The following is a 15,369-nucleotide window of genomic DNA, read 5'->3' on the forward strand; positions in this document are numbered from 1 at the left end:
ACGCATTACAAAATGTTCTTGAGAATGTTTTAACGGATACTGGTCTGTACCAGATGATTTAAAATTTACCAAATCTAACAAAATCTATTTTTTTCGAATCGTTATTGGATAAACAAACTGATATAAATTTTATAGTAAAGAAGACATTTTGTGAGTGAGTTAATATGGATTATTGTAAAATGTATCGTTAAAATATATGTGCCTCGAATCAAACATCAAAGCTATACCAACTGCAATTCATATTTAATGAAAGTACAAATTAAAATCTACCGAATAGTAAAATGATTAGTTGTCATAACGCAGAATTAATGAGTCATTCATTAACTGGATAATGATACATATATGTATATGTTGATGAGATGATCTTAGTGTCTTCTTACTAAATCAACCCTCAAAAGAAAATAATGTGATAAATATGATAATAATATGAAATGAATATTGAAAATAAATATAATGATATGTGATGAATGGATGTTATTTATATTGTGTAAAGTTAGAAAGTGGCTGTTATAAGAATTGAGTTAATCCTTAACTAAACTATATATATATATATATTGAACACGTTGCTTTGTTAAATAATACATCATCCAATAAATATTGCAAAGGAATTATAGGCTGCTAGTTGACTTTCTGATATAGTATTCTTTACTGTGGGAGTCTCAATCAACACCAGAACCTAAAATATGACAAACTATAAGTTGTAATAATCCTTCTACACCGTGGTGAAAGTGAGATTACTACACGGTTATGCCGATTAGGCTAAAGGAGACGGTGATGATGAGTAATGGATGAAATGGTGGAATGAAGAAAGTGGGAGGAAACGGGAGAACCCCGAGAAAACCCACGCACACGGTGTTTGTCCACCACAAAGTTCATGTAAAAAAGAAATCTGTAATATTTGAAATAATTTGAATCATTCATTATTGTGAATTAGTGAAGTTCAATGGAACCTATGGTTTTAATTAATAGCTGTATGTTAGTAGTTTTAATTATCTATTTAGGTGTTAAAGCGAAATAGTTGTATTTAATTATAAGTGAAGTGTATGATAATAAGACTAAATAGGAGTCGATTAATAAAGGAGTTAAGTACATTAGTTAAATTGTTTTGTATGTTAAGTAGTACTTGGTTACTGAGGTTGTATTTAGTAGCTATTGGAGGCTATTGAAGACACCTAACCTTTATTTCTACTGTTTGGGGATTACATATAGATAGCTGCACCTTAGAGGATTTAAATAACGTACCTTTCAAGGACTGACAAATGTAAAATGATATTTGACTTCTAACAACAAGTTATTATTTTTCTTACATACATACATACACACATATATATATATATATATATATATATATATATATATATATATATATATAATAATTATATATAATTATAATTAATATTAAATTTTGATCTTTTCAGCACGCGTGGGTCTTATGCATATAGGTGTTTTTATTTTACTTTTGTTGAGTGGTGAGAGGAACTTCGGTGTACGTCTTAACAAGCCTTATACTGCAACTATACCCATGGATATTCCTGTCTTCACAGGTAAGCTATTTGCAGTAATAAATTGAAGTATGGTAACCAAATGAATGACTCAATGTATTTATAACATCTTTTGGAGGGAAGTTTGCCGTTTCTCTACATATCGAAGACAAAAGATAAATATTTGTAATATTGCGCAAATGATACGTTCGTGTTAAAATCATTAGTTACCTTTTCCATTTTTTTTTTTTTTTAATGGAAGAAGGGAAAAGAAAGAGGAATGACAGGAAAGTGAAGAGGGTCATTAAGTATTAAAATTTCGAATCACTATTTACTAATTGATGCTATAGAATGTATATGGATCTGTAATCAAATAATAAGCTTACAGATCCATGCTCACCTTTTATCTAAAAACGATTAATTCTTTATGTAATGTCGGTCCTTTCTGGGATCCTAGTTTCTCTTTCCGTACATGTTCATTCTCGAAGAAAATTTTCTGAAATTTGAAGAACACAGGATTATCCTGAAAACCTGTAAAAATTGTTGTACCACTCATAGATCATCGCACTTTATCAGCGAAAAGACTTCAGCAGAAGAGGATTCAATTGCAAGGAATTTATGTTATTATATTAAACATTTTTTTTCATTATTTGCCGTGCTCCTCGTGGCTACATGGTTAATTGCGAGTTTCTGGTGCGGGAGATCTTGATTCGATTCACGGTGGGAGTTCATGTTGTAGGATCCCAGGTTAAGCTGTAGGTCCACCTTTCATATAGCCTTGTACTGAAAAGAGCTAACTCCATAATAAAACAACCAATCTTTATTGTTCACTGTGGTCACGGAATCACAAGTGGACACTTTTTCCAAACCTCGCTCAATCTGGTCCTCAAGTGACAAATTTGCTTGCAACCACAATCGTCTTCACCCACTGCCTCTCATCACCCCTAAACCTCACTCACCCTCGCTTTCACGCCCCTCACCACACCTCAACCTTACTCGATCCTACCATCAGTTCCTCAGTACCAGTCAACTTCAATCGCCCTCACTTTCATGGCCACTCAAATATCCCTTAAAACCATTGACTTCAACCTCTCACCCTCAATCTCACACATTGACTTTGAGGGTGAGTTGAGGGGTAACCTCATGAAGATGCCCACCTATGCACGTAATAATGTAAGATGAAATTCTAAGGAGTGAGATGAATTACATGTGAATTGCTGTTGAGGAAAGTGTTAGAGCACATCGAAACAGTACAGTTAATAGTACATTAAATATCAGTCGAAATATATAAAAAGAGAACGTTTGCAAATTATTGTAAACATGTGTCAGTTCATATCTTTGACGGAAAAAAATCAAACACTTTGGGTTTCGACAGTATCATTTCTAGGACTTGAAATGTAACTGTCCTTACTAAAGCTATATTTAAAATACATGGGACATGCTAATTATAGGATATGAATACCAAAATTTTGTTTACGAGTATTTACGAAACGTCAGTCAGTATTTACATAAGTAATTTTCGTTTCCTTTTCTTTCAGGTACACATGCAGACCTTCTTATTACAGTATTTCATAAAATCATCACCACTGGACACCAAAGACTTCAACCTTTGTTTGATTGCCTGCTGACTATTCTTGTGAATGGTAAGTTGTAAACCAAATACGAATAGGACTGATAATATATTAGACCTAATTGCTTTCTCCTGATAAAGTGCACCTGACGTCGTGATTTTTGAATTTTTGGTGTACTGTTGGATGCGTTGTTTATGTGGTCGGCTTATTATTCTATTCTCCAACATTGTTCCATTATACGTGCAAATGTAATTAACCTTTACTTTACGGCTGTCACTACACTGCCAGAATAGTAAATCCGTTGTTTACCGCGTGCCACTGTACTGACACAGGCGAAAGGTTTACTTTGACCCGCGAGCACATATATTTTTTTTTTAAATGATGTGCCTTATTGTATGAAGAGATAGTCCATAGTGAAAGGAACCAGAAACGTTGGTTCTCAACCGGTGTGCTCACGGGTCAAAGTAGACCTTTTGCCTGTGTCAGTACAGTGACACGCAGGAAAGAACGGATTTACTATTCTGGCAGTGTACTGACAAGCCGTAAAATAAAGGTTAAAACACCATATTTGCTGACATATAAGACCCACTCCAGTTCTGAGTGAAAAATATTTTTACTGCATAATATATATACACGTGTGTCTGGAGAAAAGCATACAGTAGCTGGAATGTTGTTGTACTTAATCATGAGGAAAAAGGAAGACTTCAAAAGATACGGAATCTGAGAATACGTATTGAAATTGGAATGATCAATATCTGTATCGGCGTATAAGGTGAATTTCATTTTTAAACTTATTCTCAAAGAAAGAGAGTTGTCGGGGAAGGGAACGTGGCTCACTGGTAGAGTGCTTACCTCTGGTGTGTGGAGTCTGGTTGGATCCCCGGCCAAGTAAATTTGTGGTGGACAACATCGTGTCCATGGGTTTTCTGGGAGTAATCCCGTTTTCTCCACTTTTTCATTCCACCAATTCTTCCATAGTCATTCACCTGCTTTAATCATTGTCTCTCTTAGCGTAACAGACACAGTCGTGGAAATTGAACTGAAAAATTTCACTGAAAGATTTCATTTCATTTTTTCAAACAGAGAAAAAAAGAGTGCATCTTACATGCCGGCAAACATAGTGTTTGTAAACTAGGTTTTTACAACCGTATGCAATAACTGAATTTTTGTGTTCAAAAATGTTAAGATATATTGTGTGTTATATTTACTTTATTTCAAAAAGAGGCCACGGTGGCTCAGTGGTAGAGCGGCCACCTCTGGTGCCTGGGATCCTTAGTTCGATTCCAGCTCGCGCCAAGTTAGCATTGTGGTGAGCATATGTTCCCAGATGATACAATCTAAGTGGACGACATCGTGAAATTTTAAGTTTTTCTATCTGCTGCCACTGTCTTATATCACTTACTCTTACGTACAGTCACCATAAGTATGTTAACTCAAAAGGTATATAACATGGCACGCTATATTACTAAAGATTTCATTCTGTTTTATTTATTTTTTTCCAGAGGGTAATGAATATTAAAGTAAAATAATATGATTGTTTAAAGCCAAAAATATTTGTCTTCAAACACACAGAAAACTTCCGCTTATTCTGTTACAATAGTTTACCGTTATTCTATTAGTGTATAGGATCTGTCAAAGTGTTGTACATTTTCTTGATACAAGTGCGAAATTTTACCTAAATACTTACTAGTATGTAACTAAAAATTTTAGAGATGGAGCCAATCAAGATTGGCACTCTTGAAATTTGGCTCTATTCTGAAAAATGGCACTCGAAAATACAATTTTCATTCAAAGAATGAAACTTTCACTTCTCGTGCAACTACACTCTACCATTTAATTTAAATGAACAAGAAAAAAATGTATGAGAGATTCTGCTATTTTAACCCTTATTTGCATTGTGGCTGCCAATGAGAACTGAGAACTGTGTTTAGAAAGCATTACAACTTTACAGTGATTGATGTCAAAATATAAGATCTTGAGATTGTTGATGTCAAATACATTATAAAAAATAATGTTAGACACTTGTTGTCTATTTAATAGAAAGGGCTCCCATCTTCTGTTCGAGATTATCGTGTTTGAAATTTTAAAAATTCCAATTACATCGATATTATAAACAAGTCACGATAATAAGAAAGAAAGAAAAAAAAGAAATTTATGGAAGTCACAATCTTCTTGGAAAGCATCTGTTTTCAACGTTCCCATCCTTCACTTTTATAAAGAGCTGTACGGGGTAAATTTGCTTTAAAACAATTACATTTGCCGAAAAACATTTTAGAATTGAGGAAATAATAAATTTAAGCCTTTCTGTAATATGAGGAGTATTGTAGAAAGACAGCAGCTGTGATTATAAAAAAATAAATATGGTTTTCATGAACAGAAATAGTTATTTGCTACCTTGGTAAACTAAGAACGACATATTGCTTGGTGTTTGTATCCCTTACGGAATAAGCCTATGCTAATACATTTTTGCAATTAGTGAACATTGGTGCTAATGATTTAATATTGTACGAAGGTTGATCAATAAAGAATGATCAGAAATGCATAAAACGTAAAATTACCTGTACTAATTCTCCAAATGTTGATGGTCTTTTTCAAAATAATCCGCTTAACGTGCAATACACTTGTCCCAACACCATCAAAGACATGCTGGAAGCCATTTTTAAACAGATCCTTCAAAATCGCCTCCACAGCTTTCACTACTGCCCCTGAAGATGCGAAACGCCGTTCCCGGAGATGTTTCTTCAAAGTTGTAAAAAGAAAGAAATAACAAGTAGCTAAATCAGGGTTATAAGAAGGATGGAAAAATGAAATGAAATTTTTGAGTTTTACGTCCCACGGTTATGCCGGTTAGGCTAAAGGAGACGGTGATGATGAGAGATGAATGAAATGGTGGAATGATGAATGTGGGAGGAAACGGGAGAACCCCGAGAAAACCCACGCACACGGTGTTTGTCCACCACAAAGTTCACTTGGCGGGAGCAGGAAGAAGGATGGAGTACACACGGAACGTTGATCTTTGTAAGATAGTCAACATAATTTCTGTACTGTTCTTGGCGTGTCACTTCCATGTTGCCTTATGCATAACTGAAACTACGTGTGATTGAGCGGCTGCCAAGTTCACATACCTGACGTCATGGCCTTCAAACTTGCTTGATCTATTCACCATTTCTCTCACTACACAGATGTGTTTCGTTTTCTGTGCCTTACTGTTGTATTCACCTCATTAACACAGATGATCGATCATTATTGATCAGCCTACGTATTTCGAGCAGATTACGTAATGAATATGATAACCATCTTTACCATATTTCAAATACCAACACTCATATTCATATTTGAATCTCAGACCAAATATTGTTTACTTTACAAGTGCTTGTTTACACCATTTGATAGGTCGAACTCGGGAAGTTAAAATTAAATGCTTGAGATGTAAAAGATCGCACGTGATAATAAATACGAAGTTGGAGGTTCGAAGATGGCATTCGAGTAAAATAAGTAGTTTGTTATAGGTGATTAAGTAGCAATGATATTATTTTCCTTACTCTTGTATTTTTCTTTGCAGTATCTCCATATTTGAAAACCCTATCAATGGTAGCGAGTACAAAACTGTTACACCTTCTAGAAGCCTTCAGCACACCGTGGTTTTTGTTCTCTTCACCTACTAACCATCATCTAGTCTTTTTCCTTTTGGAAATATTCAACAATATTATTCAATATCAGTTTGACGGTAAGTGTTTTTGTTGTTTTTGTTTATTGAAAATTTTCAAGTCTTTTTTTCCCTTTTCTGGATTCTATATTTTTTTTATTGGGTTTGTGGTATCTAAAAACTATACCTTACTCGCTCTGTACTACTCCGTATAAACATGTTGGAACAAAGCAGTAACGAAGCGGATATTGAAACAAAATTACTAATCTACTTATCTAAAAATAGTGCTAATATTATGAATAATGTAATAATATTCAACACTATAATTTTTGAAGTTAGGTTCATCAGAGAGAGAGAGAGAAGTAGGAAGAAAAGAACTACTGTACTAGAGAAAGGAAGTCTGAGAAAGGGAAAGAAAGAAATACGTAGAAACGTATTATACGAGGGATATCCAGAAAGTAACGTTTTTGAATAAAAAGAAAACAAGTGAAAGTAGACATTTTTTTGTAAGCGATACTTTTCGACATAGTCACCGTACAAATTTAGGTACCAGCGATGAACAAGCTTATAAAGTCCATTGTCATAAAAAGTTGCCGCTTGTGACTTCAACCATTCCTGTACACCAGCTTGAAGGTCTATGTCGTTATCAAAGCGCTGCATTGGTAGCCAGGTCTTCATGCGGGGAAACAAGTGGTTGTTACATGGTGCGAGATCTAGGCTACATGGCAGATGATCGAAAGCTATCAATGAAAGACCTGTAGGGGTTCCTGAGTTTGCTTGACCGAGTACGGACCGGCGTTGTCATGAAACAGCAGTGACGTTTGCACTGTTTCCTCAACATTTGTTTTGAATTACTCTTCGCAACTTCTGTAATGTTTCATAACATTCGTCAGCGGTAATTGTAGCACCAATTTCCAAAAAACTATTAGTAGTTCATCTTCCTTATCGCAAAAGACTGTACCCATAAGTTTTCTTGCAGACGTGGTTTGCAAGCATTTTTATTTTATTTATTTATTTTATTTATTTATTTATTTATTTATTTATTTACTTATTTTTGTTTTTGTGGACTGGTATGTCCCCACTCCATGGAATTCTTTTTCCTGTTTTACAATTAACGTGCTTAACCAAGTCTTATCTCTAGTAACGATACGACCAATAAAGGTATCGTAGTCTTTGTTAGAGACCTCAAGGAAACTTCAAGGCGGTTGCCATCTGCTGAGATTTGTGTTCCTCTATATCAACATTTTCGAAGCCTATCTCTTGCACAAAACTTATAGTAACTTAACTTTTGAATCACAGCTTCATCCAATAAGCTCCGTGAAATTTGCGGCGACAAAAACGAGAGCTTTGTTGTCATAAAATGACGATTTTCACGAATCTTGTCATTGATTTTTGTGACCAGTTCATCTGTCACAATGGTCGGTCGCCCACTTCTGTCTTCATCATGAACGTTTGTGTAGCCATCTTTAAATATAAATCAACAACGCTCCACTCCAATTACGCTCATCATATCCTTACCGTAAACTTCACACAGTTGTTGATGTCAATCGTTTAATGTTTTTCGCGAACAAAAATTGTATTACCGACCTCACTTGTCAACAGCCGGGATTTTCAATCAGAGCACTCATGTTAACAATGTATTATGAGCAAATCAGAAGCAATACGAACTTCACACGTCCACAGCTAGATGCACACTGAACTGGCGGAAGTCCCCGTACAAAAAGACAGCGATCTCCCCGCCCCTTGCGGGACCCCGCTGAAACGTGAGTACGTTGTGGATAGCCCTCGTAAAAAAGTATTAGAACCTGAGAAATGAAAGAAAAATGCTTTTGAAAAGAATGGAACCTGAGAAGGAAGAAAATAATTATTATAGAAGAGAGGGAAAAAGAGAGGGAAAGAAGTAAGAAGAAAAAGTTTTATACTAAAGAATGGTACCTGAGAAAGAGGAAAAGAAGTAGGAAGAATAGAAGTGTTATAGATAAGAACGATATCTCATAAAGAGAGGGGAAAGAGGAGAAGAAATTGGAAGAAGAGAAATATTATAGAGGAGAATGGGGAGAGGTAAAAAGAAAATCTTACTATCGAACTACAAACTTTTCCATCATACTTATTGTAGAATTTCATACATCATGTCTTATGTAACAAGTTTTTCTTTAGATGCTGAGAAAGAGCAAGTGAGTGTCTCGAAGCAGTTCGCTTACTTTGTGCCTTTGTATGTTACAAGGTGTGAGAATTTTACTTACTATTAATGAATGTTCCTCTCATTGTTTCTGTTAGTAATTACACATTTATCTTTTTTTTCTTCCGTTCTAGGGAATTCAAATTTGGTGTACACAATTATACGAAAACGACAGGTGTTTCACGCTCTAGCAAATTTACCATCAGATTACGGTACAATTACAAAGTCACTAACGAAAAGAACGCGTAAACATCTTCCAAGTGCTACATCAAGTGAAAACATCCGAGAGATGCCAAGTATGGAAGGATCACATCCTGCTCAACCGGCTGAACCTGGGACGTTGAAGGCTACGTTACCAGCTACGCCAGGTAAGATTTTTTTTTTTTTGATCTTATGTCGAGTCCATTATACCAATTATTTATTGATTTCAGAAAAGTCTTCGATTCAGTTGAGAGGGAAACTGAGGCTGCTGGAAAAGCTCCAATCAATATGTAAAGGAAATTCTGGAAATGACTTTATTGTTTTCCAACGTCTTCATCTTTAAGATTGATATAGTTTTGCTTACGTTCAAACCAATTTTCAAAGTATTTTTCCACTCTGAGGCTGCTATTTCGGAAACCGCTCTTCGGAATGCGTGAACAACTTCTCCAGAAGAGATAAATCACTCACCACGCATCATATTTTTTTATGTGTGTGTGAACAAAAATAAGTCATTAGGTGATAAATCAGGTGAGTACGGACAATGAGTCATTAACGCGACATTTTTACTGGACAAAAAAAAACAACAGTTTGGTGTACTGAGTGGGAATAGACGTTATCATGGTGAATAATAATGCAACGATTTTGGTGTGTTTTACGCAATTCATTGATGATCAGTGGCAAACGAATTGTGTATCACATAATATTTACTATCATTTGATACTATCCATGATGACTCTGGAATTCATTAAAGGAATAATTAACACTTCTGACAAGAGTATATACACTTATTTATTAAAATTAAAACACAGTGTAACAGTTTCGACAACTTAACATTATCTTCATCAGGCACTAATCATCACATCAGAGTTAGTGTCTGATGAAGATAACGTTAAGTTGTCGAAACCGTTACACTGTATTTTAATTTTAATAAATAAGTGTATATATTCTGGTCAGAAGTGTTAATTAATCATTTGATATTCTAAAGCTATGGTTGCCACATGTCTGGTACAGTATAACCGAAGAAACAATCAATCATTTGCTTGGCAGCATTCGTCGAACGAGCATTTTTTGTTGCTTTCAGCTCTCTTTAAAACATCCAAACAGTGAATTGCTCTTTAATTTCGAGTACGGAGAAATAGATCCAAGTTTCGTCCCCTGTAATGATGTAATTCACCAAATTTGACAGCTTTGTTGAAGTTTTTGAGAATTTCTTTACACTAAATGATACGCGCATATTTTCGAATTTGAGAGTCAAGTTGTGTGCGATCCAGCGGCAACCATTTTGTCATTTTCAGACAATATCACACGCTTTAGTAGATTCAAACAAGTCATTTTCTCTGAAACAATAAAATTATTTTACGAGTTTTCGTAATTTAGGACGATACTTTTAGAAGTAGCGCTCAGTAGGTTATGTGGATAAAAGTTCTTTATTTCCAACAGAATTATTTCGTTTCGGAGTTAGGAGCGTCAGTTATGTTTCTTAATGCAACATTATGTAATGACCCAAATATTTACGTTGAAGTCTATTCAGTATAAAATAAAAGACAAATTCTGACGAAAGCATATGCTATTTAATAAATAATATTGTTACAGTTTCGGTAAAGTATCTTTGTCTTCATCAGATATTATCTCAGGTATATTTATTAAATTAATTATTAATTTATTAAATAGTATATGCTTTGCTCAGAATTTGTCTTTATACAAGAAGTTCGAAAGCTAGAATGAGTTGTATTCTATTCAGTATACAGGGTGGCTCAAAAGTAGGTATACAGTCCCGTACTGATCGGCTCATGGTATTTATCATTTACTTATTGTTATCCATACAGATAGTGATTTAGTTTATTTATTTGTTCTTAATCTCTTTTCACTCATATCTTAAGCGTAAAACAGAAGAAAATAAAATAATTATCTTAATATACTAAAATGTCATACTTGATCAATGCAGAGCTGTATACTTACGTTTAGGCCACACTATATACTAAAAGTTAAATAAATAAATAAAATCCTAATTATTTTGCAACTTAGTCATCTTGTATTGTGGTCGAAGATAGACTAGTTGACGAGTAGCTAGGAGATTGAAGTCCAGTAACTCAGTCTACACAGAAAAAACGTTATCACGTGTCTGCTTGAAGTGTTACTTTTAGTAGTATTTAACCAGATAGGTACTCATCTTCACTTCTTCTTTCATCTTATAAAACACTACTGAAGTATGAAGTTCCTATGATACAACTAGAATATACCATTATTTGAAACATATACAAATATGAAATGAAATGAAATGAAATTTTGAGTTTTACGTCCCACGGTTATGCCGGTTAGGCTAAAGGAGACGGTGATAATGAGTAATGAATGAAATGGTGGAATGAAGAAAGTGGGAGGAAACGGGAGAACCCCGAGAAAACCCACGCACACGGTGTTTGTCCACCACAAAGTTCACTTGGCGGGAATATACAAATATGGTAGGTATACGAATTGTTAGCATGACGTGCGAGACCCGGCTTCGATTCTCGGCGGGAGCTCATGCGGTTCAGATTCCACGTTAATCAGCAGGTCCACGTCTCATATAGCCTCGCTGCTGAAAGGAACGCAAAACTCAAAATACTCAACTCAACTCAACGAATTGTTAGCACCATTTCTGGGTGCACGTGGTGCCGGGTTCGAATTTCGGTGGTAGAACACCTTTTCGGTGTTATCGCTACAAGTCACCTGAATTAAGAAAGAGCGAACCACTCTGGATTACTTGACCAATGCACAGTACAGTCATAAATAAATAAACGAAGGAGTATCGGAAAGTTTGGATTATGATCATCAACTAATAGAGACAGTGTTGAGTTGTATGTTCTTTCATAAGACTTCTACGGTTTTGTGACTGGAGAAGGTCGACATTGTAGAATTCTGTAGATTGCATGGAAAACCATTGTTACTTTTCCATTAAGACGTCATATGTTGTTGTTGTCAAAATGATGACCCCGAATGGATTCCCCAGGAAAAAGTTGTTTGGTGCCAGATCATGGAAACAGAATGGGTGCACCAATATTTCAAAGCGCCATTTAGCAACTCCCATTGATGCTGCTTGTGATGCATGAGCAGGTGCACTATTTGCAATTAGCCAAATCCCTTTAATGAGCATACCACGACGTTTTACTTAACAGAATCTAACGTCTCAGAAGTGAGCAGTAGTTATGCCAGTAATAATACTACCCTTGTGAAGATAGTCTGCACGGATGTCCCCAAAAAACAAGAGACTTTTGCACGTTTGCCTTTTCGGGGGAAGGTGAGGAGGAGTGCTTCCACTTTTTACTCTTTTTTTTCTTTTTTGTTTGTTTTGACAAGTGACAAGTGACTCCACATGTCACATCTGCTTGTTTCTGAAGAGGAGTCAACAAACCCGGAACTCATGTTGACACCTTAGACATGTGCAGTTCTTCATGAGTTGTTTTTCCACACACTACCATAACCTAGTCCAGTTTACTGCATGATATTATGGATGATTATTCGTCGGTCTTTCAGGATCAGCTCTTCGATTTTCCTAACTGTGATGGCGTCGCCAGTGATTGATGGACGTCCATATCTTGGTTCATCTGTAAGGGACATGTGACTTGTTTGGAAATTCCTTTTCCACTTCATGATAGTGTGATAGAATAGGTAATCACCACCATACACAACTGTCATTTCATCGTCGATTTTTGGGAGCTGTAATCCTTCAAATTTAGATCTTAATCACGGTACAAGCTTCTGTCTTCCCTATCTGGCACCTTGCTGAAAACTAGTGCCAGCTGTAAAGAAAGTAAATGACACAATGAATAATTTTCACTAAATTATACACAGGCCAAGTTACATCAAAATCACTCAGAACTTCTCGGGGATAATTAAACTTTTCTGATACCCCTTGTGTATATACTTATTCGTAGTGACAGTTATATCAAAGTTTGTTTTCTTTACGTATTTCAAATCATTACATACGTTTAATTACACTGAAATTAAATTGCGTACTAAATGAGGCTGTTATTCAAAATAAAACTATTTTGTAAGTTTATGAGAAATAAAGATATTACCTATAGATGCTAAATCTTGAATATTTGAGACAGCAAAAGTAATCTCCTTTAGTCAGTACTAGATAACGCTGAAGTTTTTTTATTAGAAATGTAGTGCGTGACTAGGTTGGGTACCAGGCATTGTAAGGGAATAGAAGAACTACTGTATTTGAGTAAGTAATTAGCAGTTTTAAAACATAAAAGAGTTTAATTGTCTTTATTCTTTCTACTGCATGTATAATAAATGTATGGTTTCCAGGTATTGAGAAGATGACAGAGAAGGAGTCTGCCCATCCATCACCTCATCAGCTGAGCGAATTGACTGGAGCCAATGTGAACGGTGCTGTTGGCCACCTGACCAGTACAAGTGTGCCTAGTGGAGAAAGTGGAGATAAGCCGGACAGTGCGACGGAGAGCAGCCGAGAAATTGAAGTGCCTACGGAGGAAATTCAAGTAGAAGCAGAAGCAGCTATTCCTCGTTCGAAAAGCATGGTATGATAGTAGTTGGAAAATGTGGCTTTTTAAGGGTTAACCATGGAGTCGTAATGCCCACATTCAAGTTCAGACACTAGCATAGTTGCTAAATACTGTCTTGTCGCTGATTTTACCGAGCAGACATGGGCTAGTGATCAGTGGTGTGCATTCGTAGTTAGGAGATTCTGGTTTCAGATTTTTCTAGGATTTTTCGTAGTTCCAATTGGTAAATGTCCAGACAGTCCCTTTAAATATAGTCTTTGACCGTTTTCTTCTTGTTGATTTTTAATGATTTGCAGTGTGAAACCATTAACACTTGAAAATTTATTAAATATACAAATAAATGCGGGTGAATCTATTTCAGTATGGTTTTCTTAGGTTGTAGGGAATGTCGTTTTCTCTGAGTTACAAAAAACTGTTCAGAAATCAATTCGTCTCGAAGGTATTGATAAGACAGTATGTAGGGGGAAGTATTCACTCTTGACACCGTACAAGCTTTTTCATGATGTGCTGCACAGCTATAGAACATACATAAATTTTAGAAGATGTATTAAAACAACATTTCATTTCTGCTATGTTGCAAATAAGTAACTAATCAATTTAGAGGAATAAGTAGTATAACTTGTTTCCACCAATGTCCGCTTAAGTTAGGTTAATAGGACATATTAACAAATCTTATTGTATTGTAGTGGGCGTATCGTATTACCGTACTTGTGATCAGGGTGTTAACAATCACGGAAAATTGACAGTGTGTTTTGGTAGTGGGTTCACTCTAGTCGACCTATCATGAGAGACTGGGAGAAGAACTTTTGCTCACCAGCTACTTTTGCGTGGACCTCTCTGAAATGTTCAAAGGTTACTGTATAGAAATTCGAAGCTTGGCTAGAGGTAGATTTACGACCAATGCGATGATAGTTCAATGTGAAGGAATTTAAGGTAACTATAGGTAAAGACGAAGATAGGTTTTTGCCTAGTGCTTGAAGACCAGGTAGTTGTCTTTTGGTCCGGGACGGTTCAAGTGAAGAAATTCAGGAATGCACAGGTAATGGTGGAGACAGATTGCTGCCTAGTGCGGTAATAATTCAGTGTGAAGGATTTCAAGACAACATGGATAAAGATTGTGATTCCCATAGGGGTAGGTTGATTCTGAATTTCGGTACGAGGAATTGTTTCCCTTGTATCAGACGTGTCCTGATTAGCTACTTTATCAGTGGACCCTGCCCAGTGTTTGGATTTCAATGTAAAGGAATTCATTATGCACAGGTAATGGTGATTCCCTGATGAGTGGCTATGGGGTCATAAGGCGATAAGATGTCCATCGTAGTAAAGCCTGAAGCTAAAACTGGGGAGACGCAATGGTTTCCACCTTCTCAAATCTCCCAGTCCCCTTCAATGCATTTCACATTATGTAATCCTTACTGGACATGTAGCTTATTTAATTAAATATGCAGTTATGTTCATTAGGTATAATGTGAACGAAAGAAGGTTTTCTTGAAGTAAACAAAATGTGAACTCGTGAATGTGATTAGAATGTATTAAAATATGATAATTAACTAATTTATAAATAAGTAAACAAAATGTGCACCTATGAATGTGATTTGAATATTATAAAATTATAATTAAGTAATTTCAGTTGTTAGTGTTGTGTATGTTACATCATGTAGGAAAATAATATTTTTTCTCACAAATATACTACATTACTAAACGATGAAGGATTTCAACAGATTGTCCAGTTAACGTTCTTACCATTTTGGCGCCTCTTCATTAAATTTTACTGATTGTA

At 35.6% G+C, this 15,369-nt stretch overlaps 1 protein-coding gene across 2 annotated transcripts in view; it reads left to right on the forward strand.

The window, feature by feature from the left end:
- The window catches only part of LOC145680522 (protein HID1), an 89,295-nt gene that overhangs the window by 41,740 nt on the left and 32,186 nt on the right, over positions 1 to 15,369 (forward strand). For both annotated transcript variants that reach the window (XM_081751128.1, XM_081751129.1), the window contains exons 9-13: positions 1,419 to 1,544; positions 3,020 to 3,124; positions 6,615 to 6,779; positions 9,012 to 9,245; positions 13,372 to 13,604. In XM_081751128.1, coding sequence (XP_081607254.1) covers positions 1,419 to 1,544; positions 3,020 to 3,124; positions 6,615 to 6,779; positions 9,012 to 9,245; positions 13,372 to 13,604 — 863 coding nt within the window. The remainder of the gene's footprint in view (positions 1 to 1,418; positions 1,545 to 3,019; positions 3,125 to 6,614; positions 6,780 to 9,011; positions 9,246 to 13,371; positions 13,605 to 15,369) is intronic.

This window comes from Thermobia domestica, chromosome 3, assembly GCF_964235325.1.
Source record: "Thermobia domestica chromosome 3, izTheDome1.hap1.1, whole genome shotgun sequence".
NCBI classification, from domain to species: domain Eukaryota; kingdom Metazoa; phylum Arthropoda; class Insecta; order Zygentoma; family Lepismatidae; genus Thermobia; species Thermobia domestica.